This window comes from Cherax quadricarinatus, chromosome 78, assembly GCF_038502225.1.
Source record: "Cherax quadricarinatus isolate ZL_2023a chromosome 78, ASM3850222v1, whole genome shotgun sequence".
In the NCBI taxonomy this organism is placed as follows: Eukaryota; Metazoa; Arthropoda; class Malacostraca; order Decapoda; family Parastacidae; genus Cherax; species Cherax quadricarinatus.
In genome coordinates, this window is record NC_091369.1 from 4,704,820 (window position 1) to 4,720,009 (window position 15,190).

Below are 15,190 nucleotides of genomic sequence, written 5' to 3' on the forward strand. Positions count from 1 at the left end.
GCCTGCTGGAAGTACACTCCTGTCTCCAATGTTTGTCAAGTCTGTATTCAACTGAAGATTGCTGAGCAGGTGAAAAGTTTCCTAGTAAAAGATATATGCATCTTGCTGCTCTACTTGTCAAACAGGGCTGTATTATACAGTATACCATGAATATGAAAGCTCCAGTTTCATTAAGATTCCCTTGTCAGCATCAAGGAACCTTCATTGAGGATGCAGAACCATCCTTGAAGATGCAGCATCCTTTCTCTACCTCCCTATAGGAAGTGAGGAAGTAGGAATCTCTCCCTTGACTTCTTTCAATTCATTTATTTTTTCATCTTTTCCTTTAACCTGTAAACGGTCCAAACGTATATATACGTTTTTTCAACATTTGAAAGTATGTAAAAAAAACGTAGATCTACTTTTGTAGCACTACACATGTGAACGTAGATCTGCTTGGACCGTTTACAGGTTAAAATACCAAATATGAGAAAAAAAACCACTGGTATCTTCTGTGCACTATTTTTAATCTTTCACCATTTCAAACATCACTTACCATTTCAAATATAGATTTTTGTTCTAGTAAATCAAAAATATATAATATATATAAAACATATCAGTCATTTGTTTCTACAAGAACAATACTCCATTGGTATATTTTGCATGCTCAATGTGAATTATACAAGTGATTATGCATGCAGTTTAGCTGCTATAATTTAACCTAGCTGCTTTGTTAATGAAAATCAAAATGTCTATTTCTACTCTCCTATCATATGCTGTATAAAACTAGACATGTACTCGATATCTTTGAAGGTACCAACGGAAATTTCACTTTTTTTTGTACATTGTTTGTGCAAACCTCCATGCAGACCACAGTGTGCTTTCACAGAATACAGGAGGGTCCTGCATATACAGAACCAACCTTTAGTGTTGCACGTCTTTGTTTACTTTTAACTGGGCTATTCTTCCACTTGCTGGTGCATGATACAATGAACAATGGCTCAATTTGTAGCCAACAAAAACGTGGAACACAGAACAGGTGCGTATGTGAGGGGGCCCTCCTGTAATTGGCTCTGGTAAAAGTTCTAACTTAAACAAAAAAAAAACCTGTACTGCATTTTTTGCAATGAAGACATCTGTATTGAGCAAATGCAACACAACACTTATGGATTAATACTGACATTGCTAGCCGTTGTTATCACACAGTAACCGCCGAGCACACAACGCAAAAATTCACTTTAAAGAACTCGTTGCACCAGCATTTATATGCAGTTTAGACAAGAATGAAACCTCTACAATGTCATTTAAGTCTTAAAAAATAGTGTAGTGATATGTAAAAAGTCTAAAAACTATTACAACTATATTGTGAATAAGACTTGGCAACTGTGCATTTGAAAACAGTTAAAAACCACTTTGCAAAACTCTTAGGCTTGACACTTAGAAATTTTTATCAGTGCACCATGAGCTTTAATCTTGCATTTTTAAGTTAATGATAAATAAGAATAGTTCATAAATGCATATCGCAGAATTCTGAAACTAAGAAATTAAACAAAAATGAAAAACAAAATTTAAAATTCAATTCAACACTGTATGACCCTTGTGGGTTTAGATCTTAGTTACGATTATAATAATTCAATTAAAGTATCATTACCAATAAATTCCATGTAGTACACACAAGAGCTGAATTACAAATACAGTATTTTAATATCAAAGAAATTAAGCTTTTTTGTGAAATTTACTAAACTTTTCATTTAAATAATGGTACTATTACATACTGCAAAACTGAGATGAATAGAATTAGTTGTATATAAATGCATTTTTAATATATGTATCTAATGCCCTAAAATTCAACTGCAATAGTTAAGATGCTATAGCAACTTATAAAGCAACATTGTGAAAATCATTACCATTGTTTTGGACATAAATATCACCTGTATTGTTGCCTATGTAAAAATTTGGAAAAAAAAAAAAAGACACGCTAAAATAAATTTTCATGCCTAATGTCTGAATCTGTTATTAATGTGGTAAACCATTTACTGATTTGCTGCTTGTAAGGGGTCATTTTCCCACTATGTAAAGGAAGACTTGCCTAGAGAAAATTCAAATTCAGTAAACCCTCTATTTAAGAGACTTTGTAAATGCAGAACAAAATCTGCTGGGTTAATGGACACAGAAACAACTGATTAAGTCCATTTACCCTTTGAGTTTCAAGAGTCTTTAGTGATAAGAGTCCAGCCATCAATCACCATTTTCATTATCATTTTCCATGTCTGAGTGCTAACCCCATAGGTTCCCCCCCTGCCCCTATTAATAAGAACAAACCCTTGCTTTAACTATTACATATTACATTCCATAACTAAAAAAAACAATCTGAAAAGCTAAACTGAAACACTAAAGTACAATACACTGAAATTAATCAAACAATTTACCCATATCTAATTTCAGAAGTTCATTATACTGAGGTCAATTATATCAAGGTCTGTTAAACTGAGCGTTTACTGTATTAATCTCAACCAGTAGTTGAAAAATATTTGGAAAACTATGAAACTTAATATAAAATTACATACATACATACATTTAATTGTCTTGATCCACACTCAAATGAAAGGAAACTCAACAAGTGATATACCATTGAGGACATTTAAAATGTTAAAAAGGCTAAGCACATTACCAAGGAAACTATTTAAATACATTAAATTACTCCCAAGTTTAAGTTATACTGGAATGTGTATGAACTAAGACATCCGGTCTTAAATTCATAATACCAGCAGTAGAACACACAAAATTGGAAGAACAGTTTTCAAGAACCAACTGCGATGTCTTGCACAGTTTATTACAGTTCAATGAGATTCAATAACTATGTTAAAAATATAAACTATAATTTACTCGACTTTACAGCCTGACATTACCTTGATATTGTTCACAAAATCACTCATTACTGTACTCCCTCATGATCCACAAGTTCTGTAACCACTATTTGTGCTATCCACAAGCTATGTCTGATGTCCAACCCCACAGTTACGGATTATTTCTGGTATCCACAAGCTATGTCTGACGTCCAACCCCACAGTTACGGATTATTTCTGCTATCCACGAGCTATGGCATCCTACTCTACATAGTATCACTGAATTTCAGCAAACCACTGAGGATTAAGTGCACACATCTTAACCCATAGCAACCTGTCTGCAGGTGCTTCTGTCTCCCCAACTTGTGCTGAGCATCTGACTGTGTGAAACATTGTAGATGAATGGTTCAAAGAACCGACACGTGAAACATTTTAAGTTTTCCCACAGCTTAGGCCTTCCGGTTTTCATCATGGATTTTATCACTACTGAGGGCCTGTAGGGATCTCAGGGAAATTTCTAAGAGTGGTTTTTCTTTGACATTCATAATTTAATGAGGTTTTAACTGATGCTGGTTATCTGAACTATCTGATAGTGTGCATCTGCATTGTGTTTTCTGTTGACAGTTTAACGGTTTGTTAATTTCATCTCTATCATGTGTGCATGTATTTTGAAAATATTTATATTGTTAAGAGTGCCAATAATCTACACGGTCACAATGCTCTTAAAACTGGCTTTCAATTAGCAAGATAATTTCAGATCAACAACGTGCTGACATGTTATGAATTACTGATTGATCAATTCATAATAACTGACAAGCTGTGCAAATGGAGTAATACCACATAAATAACACCTATGTACAGGGGACAGGACCCCAAACTCTGTTTTCCAATTAAAATATGGGGTCCACAGGCAAGTTTTCTAACCCTGACCATCTCATGGATAACATACTTCACAGATCATGAGGTAGTAGAGTGCTTGATGTACAACTACTAAGTACTCATTATGCATTAGGCTAAATATCATCTTCAAATGCTGCCACGACAGAATGTTAATTTACAGTCCTTACAACTCATCTTTGGAAGCATCTGTAGTGCTTGATGCAAAATTCTTGCTGTCATCTGGCTTGGATGCTCCCTTGGCCTTATCTACAGCTGCCTGGATATCGTCAAAAACTTCCTCGATGGATGTGCGTGTCCCCCAAGCCTTGACAGTGTGACCAGTCTCATCTACCAGATACTTGTAAAAATTCCAATCTGGTACCACAGATGATTCCTCTGTTGAAATGATTACATTTTAGTACAAGAAAATAGATCTCTGCATATGCAATAAAATGTTTTAGCACATTTAAAGGAGGGGTTTGGGATATTGGCTGTTTGGAATGACATCTAAACTGTCATATCTAGGCAACTCTGCAAAGACAGTGATTATGTGTGGATGATGGTGAAAGCGTTTTTCTTTTTTGGGTCACCCTGCCTTGGTGGGAGACAGCCGGAGTGTTGAAAAAGAAAAAACAAAATTGTCAGAAATTCTACCAACATTATTAGAACAGTTTTTTTCATCTGAATACCAGAAAATATAAAACTGGAAACAGAAGTGATGAGATAATTTTAAAATGATCAGTTTCTCAGCTTTGAAACAAGGCAATCAGTCCCTCAGTCAAAGTAAAAGCACGAGGCCAGACCTTGAATGCTGGAACAGAGGTGAAGTGTAGCAGCTGAACACTTGTCTGACACAACATCATCAGGGTATCTTCATACACGAAATGTTTGCAACTCTATTGCTAGCATCTGTTTAGCATGACCTACTTTTACTAGTGGGCCCCACCCACCTGTGACATCAACTCTGGCTTCCACTACCTCAGGTCTGGCCCTATGCCACCACTTATCAAGGCTTAGGGGACTGATCACCTCAAAGTTACCTCATCACTTCTACTGCCTCCAGTGTTATCTCCTGAAATCTGTTGTGCAGGCAAAAAGGCTTTGCCAGCAGATACCCAAGCACTGCACATGCGTCGTATTCATTGCTGCATTCTATCCTGCAACACAATGTACTCTCGTGTATCTTAGGGTGATAATTTACCCTGCTGGCTCTTATGGAAATGAAAGCATAGTTTCTCAAGAGTGGTGCAGATGAACCCCTATATTTTACATATTATACCGGGTTTCCTTTTGTGAAATGAGCCAGAAACAAATCTACAGTACGCATTTCTCAATGTCTTGAGGAGCACCATGATGAGCACTTAAGTTCATAGTTCTGAGAAAAAGTGGGATATACAGATATTGATAGTACTTATACAGCATTTCAAATTGGTATTACTACATGAAAAAAAATTGATAAAATTAAAGCATCTGAATAATAAAAACAAAGAAAATATAAAAGAATAAATATAAAGAAACCAGCAAAGATAAATGTTCTACTGAACTTTCATGATTAATCCCATAATATCTAAACCTCAATTTTACAATATTTCATAATGGACTAAAAAGAAAATTTATGCATACCAATGAGTCTCTTAAAGGCTGGATCGGCATGCTCTCCGATCACATTAATCTTGTTGAAAATTGGAAACTCCACATCAAACTCTGAGGTAACAAAGTCAATTATCTCTGACATGTCTGACAATTCCTGATCACCAAACTGGCTGCAAGGGAATGCAAGAACAGAGAAGAAACCTCCAAAGCCTGGAAAAAAGCAGGAATAAATTAACACTTCTTCCACATATATTAGAAAGTAACAGCTACATATTAGATTCATGAGGAAATATTAAAAACATTGTGGGTATATAGCATCTAGAAAACAGGAGGTAATTGAGTTTACCGAAGGGCCCCCCACTTTACAGTGCTTTGCTTTACAGTTTCGTTAATGCAGTGGTTTTCAATTACAGTGGTACCCTGAGTTTTGAACTTTCTTCGTTCCAGAAGGCTGTTCAAGTGCCAGTGCCAAATGAATTTGTTCCCATAAGGAATAACGTAAATTAGATTAGTCCGTTTCAGACCCAGAAAAATACACTTACAAAAGCACTGACAATAATACACTTACATAATTGGTCGAGTTGGGAGCTGTTCAAAACTCGGGGTACCACTGTATACCCATTCTTTATTTATTCAGAATTCCTACAATATTTATATTCACCACTCACTATAAGCTAAGGATGAAAATGTATATGCATCTTTTAGGCCCAGCTCTATTGCTCACTTAATATATGATAGTGTAAATATGTTATCAGGCTCCCCCTCCCTCCAACCCTTCCTAGGCCGACCCCTACCCCGCCTTCCTTCCACTACAGACTGATACACTCTTGAAGTCATTCTGTTTCGCTCCATTCTCTCTACATGTCCGAACCACCTCAACAACCCTTCCTCAGCCCTCTGGACAACAGTTTTGGTAATCCCGCACCTCCTCCTAACTTCCAAACTACGAATTCTCTGCATTATATTCACACCACACATTGCCCTCAGACATGACATCTCCACTGCCTCCAGCCTTCTCCTCGCTGCAACATTCATCACCCACGCTTCACACCCATATAAGAGCGTTGGTAAAACTATACTCTCATACATTCCCCTCTTTGCCTCCAAGGACAAAGTTCTTTGTCTCCACAGACTCCTAAGTGCACCACTCACTCTTTTTCCCTCATCAATTCTATGATTCACCTCATCTTTCATATGCATCTTTTATATGCATTTGAAAGTGAAAAAAGGTTATGATTCACGTTACAGCAATTTTTGCTTTACAACAGTAACCTGCTGTATAAGCGAGGCCCTCCTGTGTTTCCAAGAAAGCTGAAGGTACCTCTTAATTTCTTGAATCAAGAGCCCTTCACTAGCATCAAGGCAACTTTTCCCCCTTTGAAGTGCACATTGCTAGAAACATGTGCAGTTATATACTGAATTGGTAGAGTATAATTACAAAAACAAACTTGTATACCAGCATGACTCACGAAATCAAAATGACACAGAACTGGTGGGATTCAAACCTATGGCAGACAAGTCCTGAAACTCAGCAGCCAGTGTGCTAACCACTGGATCAGCTGACTCTGGTCCTGCAGTTATCAAATTGCCCTGTTAGTTTCAGGACTCACCTACCATGGGCTTTAACCTCATCTATTTTGATTGGTATACCAACAAAATGAGCAAAAAATTGTCCTTACTATTAAAATAATATTAACATGGTACAGTAATACAGGTCTCCCTCAATATTTGCGAGGGTTAGGGGATCAAGAGCCTCGCGAATGTTGAAAAATCGCGAATGTTTGGTGCCCCAAAATATTGTAGGGAAATATAATACAATACTGCTTCCTTAACTTGTTGAACCATGAACAATCATAAAATACATGAAAACGTTGTAAATTGTACTAAATACATGTTATGGTTTAATAACATGTATGTTATTAAATACCACTGCCTCTACCACTGCCTCCACCAATGCCTCAACCACTGCTAGTCCCTACTACCCTCCCTCTGATCCCGCAACTGGCAGCCAGCCCTCCCACCACTCAGTGTGGCGAGTGTTTTGTTTGTTCATTATTTGCTATTAAACTACAGTATAAATAATGTAAACACATTCATGACTGCATATTGGAATGGCTATTTGGACAGGTATTAGACGGTGACATCATGTGTTTACTCTTGAACACAGCAAAGAATCAAACATTTCTGCTACTGCTAATAATAACAATGGTAATAATAACAATGGTAATAATAATAATAATAATAATAATAATAATAATAATAATAATAATAAATGCGATAGAATTGAAGAAGGAAATTGTACAAAAATACGAGGGAGTGGTTGACACATCGTCAGTGTGGTTTTGTTTATGCTGGAGTGGGCATTAGTCTCCGTGCTCTTCCAAACATTTCACAATAATTCACTCTGTTTGGTGCTTGCAGATTGAGTGCGACTGGAGTGGTTGAGGAAGTGGTTGAGGAAGTGGTTGAGGCGCTGGTAGAGGCAGCGGTTTAGGCAGGGGTTGAGGCAGGGGTTGAGGCAATGGTGGAGGCAGCAGTTGAGGCAGTGGTATTTAATAACATGTTATAAATAATAATAATACATATTAAAAGAAAGGTAAAGAGAGTGGTGAGAGAGTGCAAAAGGAGAGCAGATGATAGAGTGGGAGAGGCACTGTCAAGAAATTTTAATGAAAATAAGAAAAAATTTTGGAGTGAGTTAAACAAGTTAAGAAAGCCAAGGGAAAATATGGATTTGTCAGTTAAAAACAGAGTAGGGGAGTTAGTAGATGGGGAGATGGAGGTATTAGGTAGATGGCGAGAATATTTTGAGGAACTTTTAAATGTTAAGGAAGAAACAGAGGCAGTAATTTCATGCACTGGTCAGGGAGGTATACCATCTTTTAGGAGTGAAGAAGAGCAGAATGTAAGTGTGGGGGAGGTACGTGAGGCATTACGTAAAATGAAAGGGGGTAAAGCAGCTGGTACTGATGGGATCATGACAGAAATGTTAAAAGCAGGGGGGGATATAGTGTTGGAGTGGTTGGTACTTTTGTTCAATAAATGTATGAAAGAGGGGAAGGTACCTAGGGATTGGCGGAGAGCATGTATAGTCCCTTTATATAAAGGGAAAGGGGACAAAAGAGATTGTAAAAATTATAGAGGAATAAGCTTACTGAGTATACCAGGAAAAGTGTACGGTAGGGTTATAATTGAAAGAATTAGAGGTAAGACAGAATGTAGGATTGCGGATGAGCAAGGAGGTTTCAGAGTGGGTAGGGGATGTGTAGATCAAGTGTTTACATTGAAGCATATATGTGAACAGTATTTAGATAAAGGTAGGGAAGTTTTTATTGCATTTATGGATTTAGAAAAGGCATATGATAGAGTGGATAGAGGAGCAATGTGGCAGATGTTGCAAGTATATGGAATAGGTGGTAAGTTATTAAATGCTGTAAAGAGTTTTTATGAAGATAGTGAGGCTCAGGTTAGGGTGTGTAGAAGAGAGGGAGACTATTTCCCGGTAAAAGTAGGTCTTAGACAGGGATGTGTAATGTCACCATGGTTGTTTAATATATTTATAGATGGGGTTGTTAAGGAAGTAAATGCTAGGGTGTTTGGGAGAGGGGTGGGATTAAATTATGGGGAATCAAATTCAAAATGGGAATTGACACAGTTACTTTTTGCTGATGATACTGTGCTTATGGGAGATTCTAAAGAAAAATTGCAAAGGTTAGTGGATGAGTTTGGGAGTGTGTGTAAAGGTAGAAAGTTGAAAGTGAACATAGAAAAGAGTAAGGTGATGAGGGTGTCAAATGATTTAGATAAAGAAAAATTGGATATCAAATTGGGGAGGAGGAGTATGGAAGAAGTGAATGTTTTCAGATACTTGGGAGTTGATGTGTCGGCGGATGGATTTATGAAGGATGAGGTTAATCATAGAATTGATGAGGGAAAAAAGGTGAGTGGTGCGTTGAGGTATATGTGGAGTCAAAAAATGTTATCTATGGAGGCAAAGAAGGGAATGTATGAAAGTATAGTAGTACCAACACTCTTATATGGGTGTGAAGCTTGGGTGGTAAATGCAGCAGCGAGGAGACGGTTGGAGGCAGTGGAGATGTCCTGTTTAAGGGCAATGTGTGGTGTAAATATTATGCAGAAAATTCGGAGTGTGGAAATTAGGAGAAGGTGTGGAGTTAATAAAAGTATTAGTCAGAGGGCAGAAGAGGGGTTGTTGAGGTGGTTTGGTCATTTAGAGAGAATGGATCAAAGTAGAATGACATGGAAAGCATATAAATCTATAGGGGAAGGAAGGCGGGGTAGGGGTCGTCCTCGAAAGGGTTGGAGAGAGGGGGTAAAGGAGGTTTTGTGGGTAAGGGCTTTAGCAAGGGGTTAGATTGAGGTACTTGGGAGACGATCTGTTGGAGTGTGAGCAGGGTAATATTTAGTGAAGGGATTCAGGGAAACCGGTTATTTTCATATAGTCGGACTTGAGTCCTGGAAATGGGAAGTACAATGCCTGCACTTTAAAGGAGGGGTTTTGGGATAGCAGTTTGGAGGGATATGTTTGTGTATCTTTATATGTGTATGCTTCTAGACTGTTGTATTTGAGCACCTCTGCAAAAACAGTGATAATGTAGTGTGGTGAAAGTGTTGAATGATGATGAAAGTATTTTCTTTTTGGGGATTTTCTTTCTTTTTTGGGTCACCCTGCCTCGGTACGATATTATTAACATTTATTATTATTATTATTATTATTAACATGTATGTTATTAAATACCACTGCCTCAACCACTGCCTCACCCGCTGTCTCACCCACTGCCTCAACCGCTTCCTCAACCACTGCCTCTACCACTCCAGTCGCACTCAATCTACAAGCGCCAAACAATGAATTATTGTGAAATGTTTGGAAGAGCACGGAGACTAATGCTCACTCCAGCATAAACAAAGCCACACTGATGACATGTCAACCACTCCCTCGTATTTTTGTACAATTTCCTTCTTCAATTCTATCGCATTTATTATTATTATTATTACTATTATTATTAGCAGTAGCAGAAATGTTTGATTCTTTGCTGTGTTCAAGAGTAAACACATGATGTCACCGTCCAATACCTGTCCAAATAGCCATTCCAATATGCAGTCATGAATGTGTTTACATTATTTATACTGTAGTTTAATAGCAAATAATGAACAAACAAAACACTCGCCACACTGGTGGGAGGGCTGGCTGCCAGTTGCAGGGGTCGGAGGGAGGGTAGTAGGGACTCGCAGGTGGCGGGAAACTTAAATATGATTTGGCGGCTGGGAATTTGGCAGTTTGGAATTCGCGAATGTGTGAAGCCCGCGAAAGTTGAAAACGCGAATGTTGAGGGAGACCTGTATAACAATGGCAAAGAAAGGAAATGTACAAGTTTAGTGGTACCAACACTGTGTGTGAAGCACAAGTTTTGAATGTTGCAGTGAGAAGGAAGCTGGAGGCAGTGGAGAAGTCACGTAGAGCAACGTATGGTGTGAATCTTATGCAGAGAATCCGTGGGTAGAAATTAAAAACAGTGAGAAGCCATTATGGTGTTAATAAGATAACTGAAAAGTGGTTCAAGTGGTTCAGGCATTTAGAGGATGATGATGAAGTATGTATAATTCTGAGGTGGAAGGTAAATAGGTATGCATTATTCCAGGAATGGTTGGAGGGAGAGTAGAGGTAAGATAAGATAAGATTTTCTTCCGAATTTTAACCCTGGAGGGTTAGCCACCCAGGATAGCCCAAGAAAGTCAGTGCGTTATCGAGGACTAACTTATTTTCATTGGGGTCTTCAATCTTGTTCCCCCAGATGCGACCCACACCAGTCAACTAACAACCAGGTACCTATTTGCTGTTAGGTGAACAGGACAACAGGTGTAAGGAAACACATTGAAATGTTTCTACCCCGCTGGGAATCAAACAGCTTTGACTAGTAGGGCATTTAGCATCCAAACGTGTGTGACAGAGCATGTTATATTGGAGTAAGTGAAAACAAGTGATTTTTAATGGGCGGTGTGCTGTTGGAGTATGTCCGAGGTAACATTTATGAAGGGATTCAGGGAAACTGGTTAGCCAGACTTGAGTCCTAGAGGGAGTGGGTAGTGTCTGCACTCTGAAAGAGGAATGGTGACGTTACAGTTGAATGGTAATCAGAACTGTGATATCAGCACACTTTTGGCAAGACATAATTGATGGTGAATGAGTTTCATTTTTTTAATCATCTTACCATGGCGAGACAGCCATTACTTACTTAAAATATCATGTAGTTTCTTGAGTTCTCGGTAAGTCTTCTCTGTGTAGCCACATCGACTGGCCACATTAACTACTAAGGTCACCTGCAAGAGTAGTTTACAATATTAGTACAGGTTTCCTCTCTGTGCAAATTTGTTGATAGGTTTCCACCCTATTCTACCAGTAATCAGCAGCCTTATTCTACCAGTAATCAGCTATATGCAGTATAAATTTGTTCCTATGAATTATCAATCAACTGCAGCAGCACATTATTTTTTAACACTATCCCTTTAAATGTCATTCTAAACAAGTTTATATTGACAGTCATAAGAAATAATGAAAAGAAAGACTACAGATTTGAGCAATGAAAATCCAATAAGCATCCTATAGTTGATGTCCAATTTTTGCCAAGTCAAAAGAAAATGGACACCAACTAGATGAATTTGGGTTATAATAATAATAAAATAATATCTTCATTTCTACAAGTACATATACAAGGTATACAGACCATAGCCAATGACAAATACTAATGACTTGTTATGCTGAGCACTACAGTTTTATCCCAGGATATGGAAAGCTGCTTGTTATGCTGCTATAGCATCTGCAAGACCTTACACAAAGGGCAACAATAGACCAGGCAAAAAAGCTGCTTGTTCACTAGCACTGAGCATACAATTTCAGGGGCCCGAGAAATCCCAGCACACATAGATTACCAACAGTGGCAGTTTCAAGCTATGGACAAGCACCTAAAGACAGTTCCTGATGGCTCGACCCACACAAGTCGGCTAATGGGCAAACATGGTCAGTAGGTGTCTTATGGAAACGCATCCTAATGTTGCCAGCTATACTGGGGATTCAAACTCTGGACCTCAGTACACAAAGCCAAGGCTGGGTGGAAGGAGAGAGGAAACAGTAGCAGGTAACCATGTACAGCATTCACTGATTCATAAGTGTTGTGATTATTTATTATTAGAATCAAAGGGGAAGCACTAAACCCATAGGATTATACAGCACCTGTGGGGAGGATGTGGAAGATATTCAGGTTTAATTCAGGGAACTGGAGCACAGATCCAATTCCCTAGACAAGTGTGGTGAGAGATAAAAGATTATGACTGAACTTAATTTTTTTTTTTTTTTTTTTGTCCAACTTCGTTCATTTATGGCAGTTTGGCACCATAATTTTTGGGTAAAAATAACTGAATTATTATTATTATTATAATCAAGGGGGAAGCGCTAAACCCGGAGGATTATACAGCGCCTGGGGGGGATGTGGAAGGCATTCAGGCTTAATTCGGGGAACTGGAGCACAGATCCAATTCCCTAAATCAAGAGCCCCTCACCAACATCAAGGAACCTTCCTTGAGGGGAAAAATAACTGAAGAAACGTGGAAGTCTTTCCCCCAATTTTGCATTGTATATATAGGGACTAATCCTAAATTTTGGGCTTTACTTTTCTCATGTTTTTTATTAAATTAATCTATTTTTGTATATGACCATTTAGTACACGCGATAAGAGGGACCAAGACACGTGTAATTTGCAGTCAACAAACGAATCCGTATATTTTACATATTCTACTGGATTTGTTTTGTGACATTTGACCAAGAACGAAGCTCGAGTATTTTATAAATGCATTAAGACTACATATCTTTCACCCGATTCTATCTCCAATTCAGTAACACAATATTTCAAGCATTTATTCTGTACATGAAATCCTTACGGAGAAGTTAGTTAATTAAAGGAGGTGCTAAACCCAAAGGGGTCATATGCGCTTGGAGTGGGTAATGCAAGGGTAGTCAGGTTCGATTCAAGAGAGGGAAGGTATAACTCCTTGGATCAAAAGCTCTTGAAGAACAATGGGAGGTTAATAATATAACTATTATTACATTCGTGAAGGAGCCCTAAACCATTAAGGGCCATACAGCGTATGGGGGAATGTGAGGCACTCCAGTTCAATCGAAGGGAGGTCCAATTCCTTGAATCAAGAGCACCTCCTTTGAGGAATAAAATATTAATAAATTATTATTATTAATTTCGTGGGGGAGCCCTAAACCCACAGGGGCCATACATCGTATGCGTGAACGAGGCATTCAGAGTCAACTGGAGGGAGGTCCAATTCCTCGGATCAGGACCCCCTCACCGACATCAAGGAAACTCCTTTAAAATGTAAAAAAAGAGAGATTAATAAAGTATTAACGACGATATAATAAAGAATTGCTCAACCTTGCCACGGTACTGCTCCAGGGAGACGTCATTGCCATTGTGATCCTTGATGGTATGGCTGTAGAAGTCTTCTCCCTTGCAACACTGCAACACCAGCGTCATGGCGAGCAACACACACACTGCCTGACACATCTCTCAACACCCGCTGCACAGATATTTGTTGTGCGAGAGATAGCAACAAGCAGCAGAAGCAGCAGCGGCGACCATAGACGTTCAACCTCAGGTGTTTACCTAAATCCCTGTGTCCCAACCCCTGCATCTTACAACCAACTTTGACAAAATAAATAACAAAAACTTCCGTTGTATACATTTCTCACCTTATAGCAAGCCATGACTCTAATACTCCATCTCCTAGTATATACATCATTCCTGAAAATCCGGTAAAAACCGGAATATAAGTCAAAATTAAGTTAATAAGATAAAATACAAGGATACGAACACGGGGGGCGTTGACTTAAGTACCAGACAACCATACACAGCTGCCAGGTGCACGACATACATCATTTTTCACCATTAAACCTCTATATAAACGCCATACATAAATATACTTACCACAATATACTCCTGACAACCGCCCAATTGTAATATATTAACGGCTGGTCTCAAGAAACCACCAATGGAGTGATTTGCATATCAACATGTGGTTGACCACTTACATTAACTGCTGACGTGACTATTCTCGCCAACCCTCATTTTTTATCCAAAATTTATATATTATACTATCAATTTACGTCATTTAGCAAGATTTTACAACGTATTTAAAGTAAATGATTAACCACACATAAAGCGGTATCATATACTTGTAGAAATATAGATTATTATTATTATTATTATTATTATTATTATTATTATTATTATTATTATTATTATTATTATTATTATTATTATTATTATTATAACTTACTCCTTCAGGGAGGGCCTTGATGTTGTTGAAGGGCTCTTGATTCGGGGAACTGGGGCTACCCATTCCTTGGATTCAAACTTGTTACCTCACCGTCTAGGAGCGCTGGTGTGACCTCCCCCTACGAGTTTAGTGCTTCTCTTAGAATATATTACTAATAGCAACATGAAGTGGGTGGCATCCTAGGATGGTATCCTAGGATAATACCCTAGGATAATATCCTAGGATGAGTGCTAGGGTAATATCCTAGGGTAGCATCCTAGAGTGCTAGGATGATGCTATGATATCCTAGGATGAGTGCTAGGGTAATATCCTAGGGTAGCATCCTAGAGTGAGTGCTAGGATGATGCTATATCCTAGGATGAGTGCTAGGGTAATATCCTAGGGTAGCATCCTAGAGTGCTAGGATGATGCTATGATATCTTAGGATGAGTGCTAGGGTAATATCCTAGGGTAGCATCCTAGAGTGAGTGCTAGGATGATGCTATATCCTAGGATGAGTGCTAGGGTAATATCCTAGGGTAGCATCCTAGAGT

The 15,190-nt window shown here is 38.3% G+C and overlaps 1 protein-coding gene across 1 annotated transcript; it reads right to left on the reverse strand.

Annotated features, from left to right (window-relative positions):
* Positions 1 to 487: 487 nt before the first annotated feature.
* Positions 488 to 14,001, reverse strand: LOC128701572 (probable glutathione peroxidase 8). The gene is made up of 4 exons (XM_053795342.2): positions 13,754 to 14,001; positions 11,552 to 11,636; positions 5,328 to 5,507; positions 488 to 4,100 (listed from the first exon to the last, which is right to left on the reverse strand). The coding sequence occupies exons 1-4, from the start codon at positions 13,883 to 13,885 to the stop codon at positions 3,889 to 3,891; spliced, it is 609 nt and encodes a 202-aa protein (XP_053651317.1). The 5' UTR covers positions 13,886 to 14,001; the 3' UTR covers positions 488 to 3,888.
* Between the last annotated feature and the right edge of the window lie 1,189 nt (positions 14,002 to 15,190).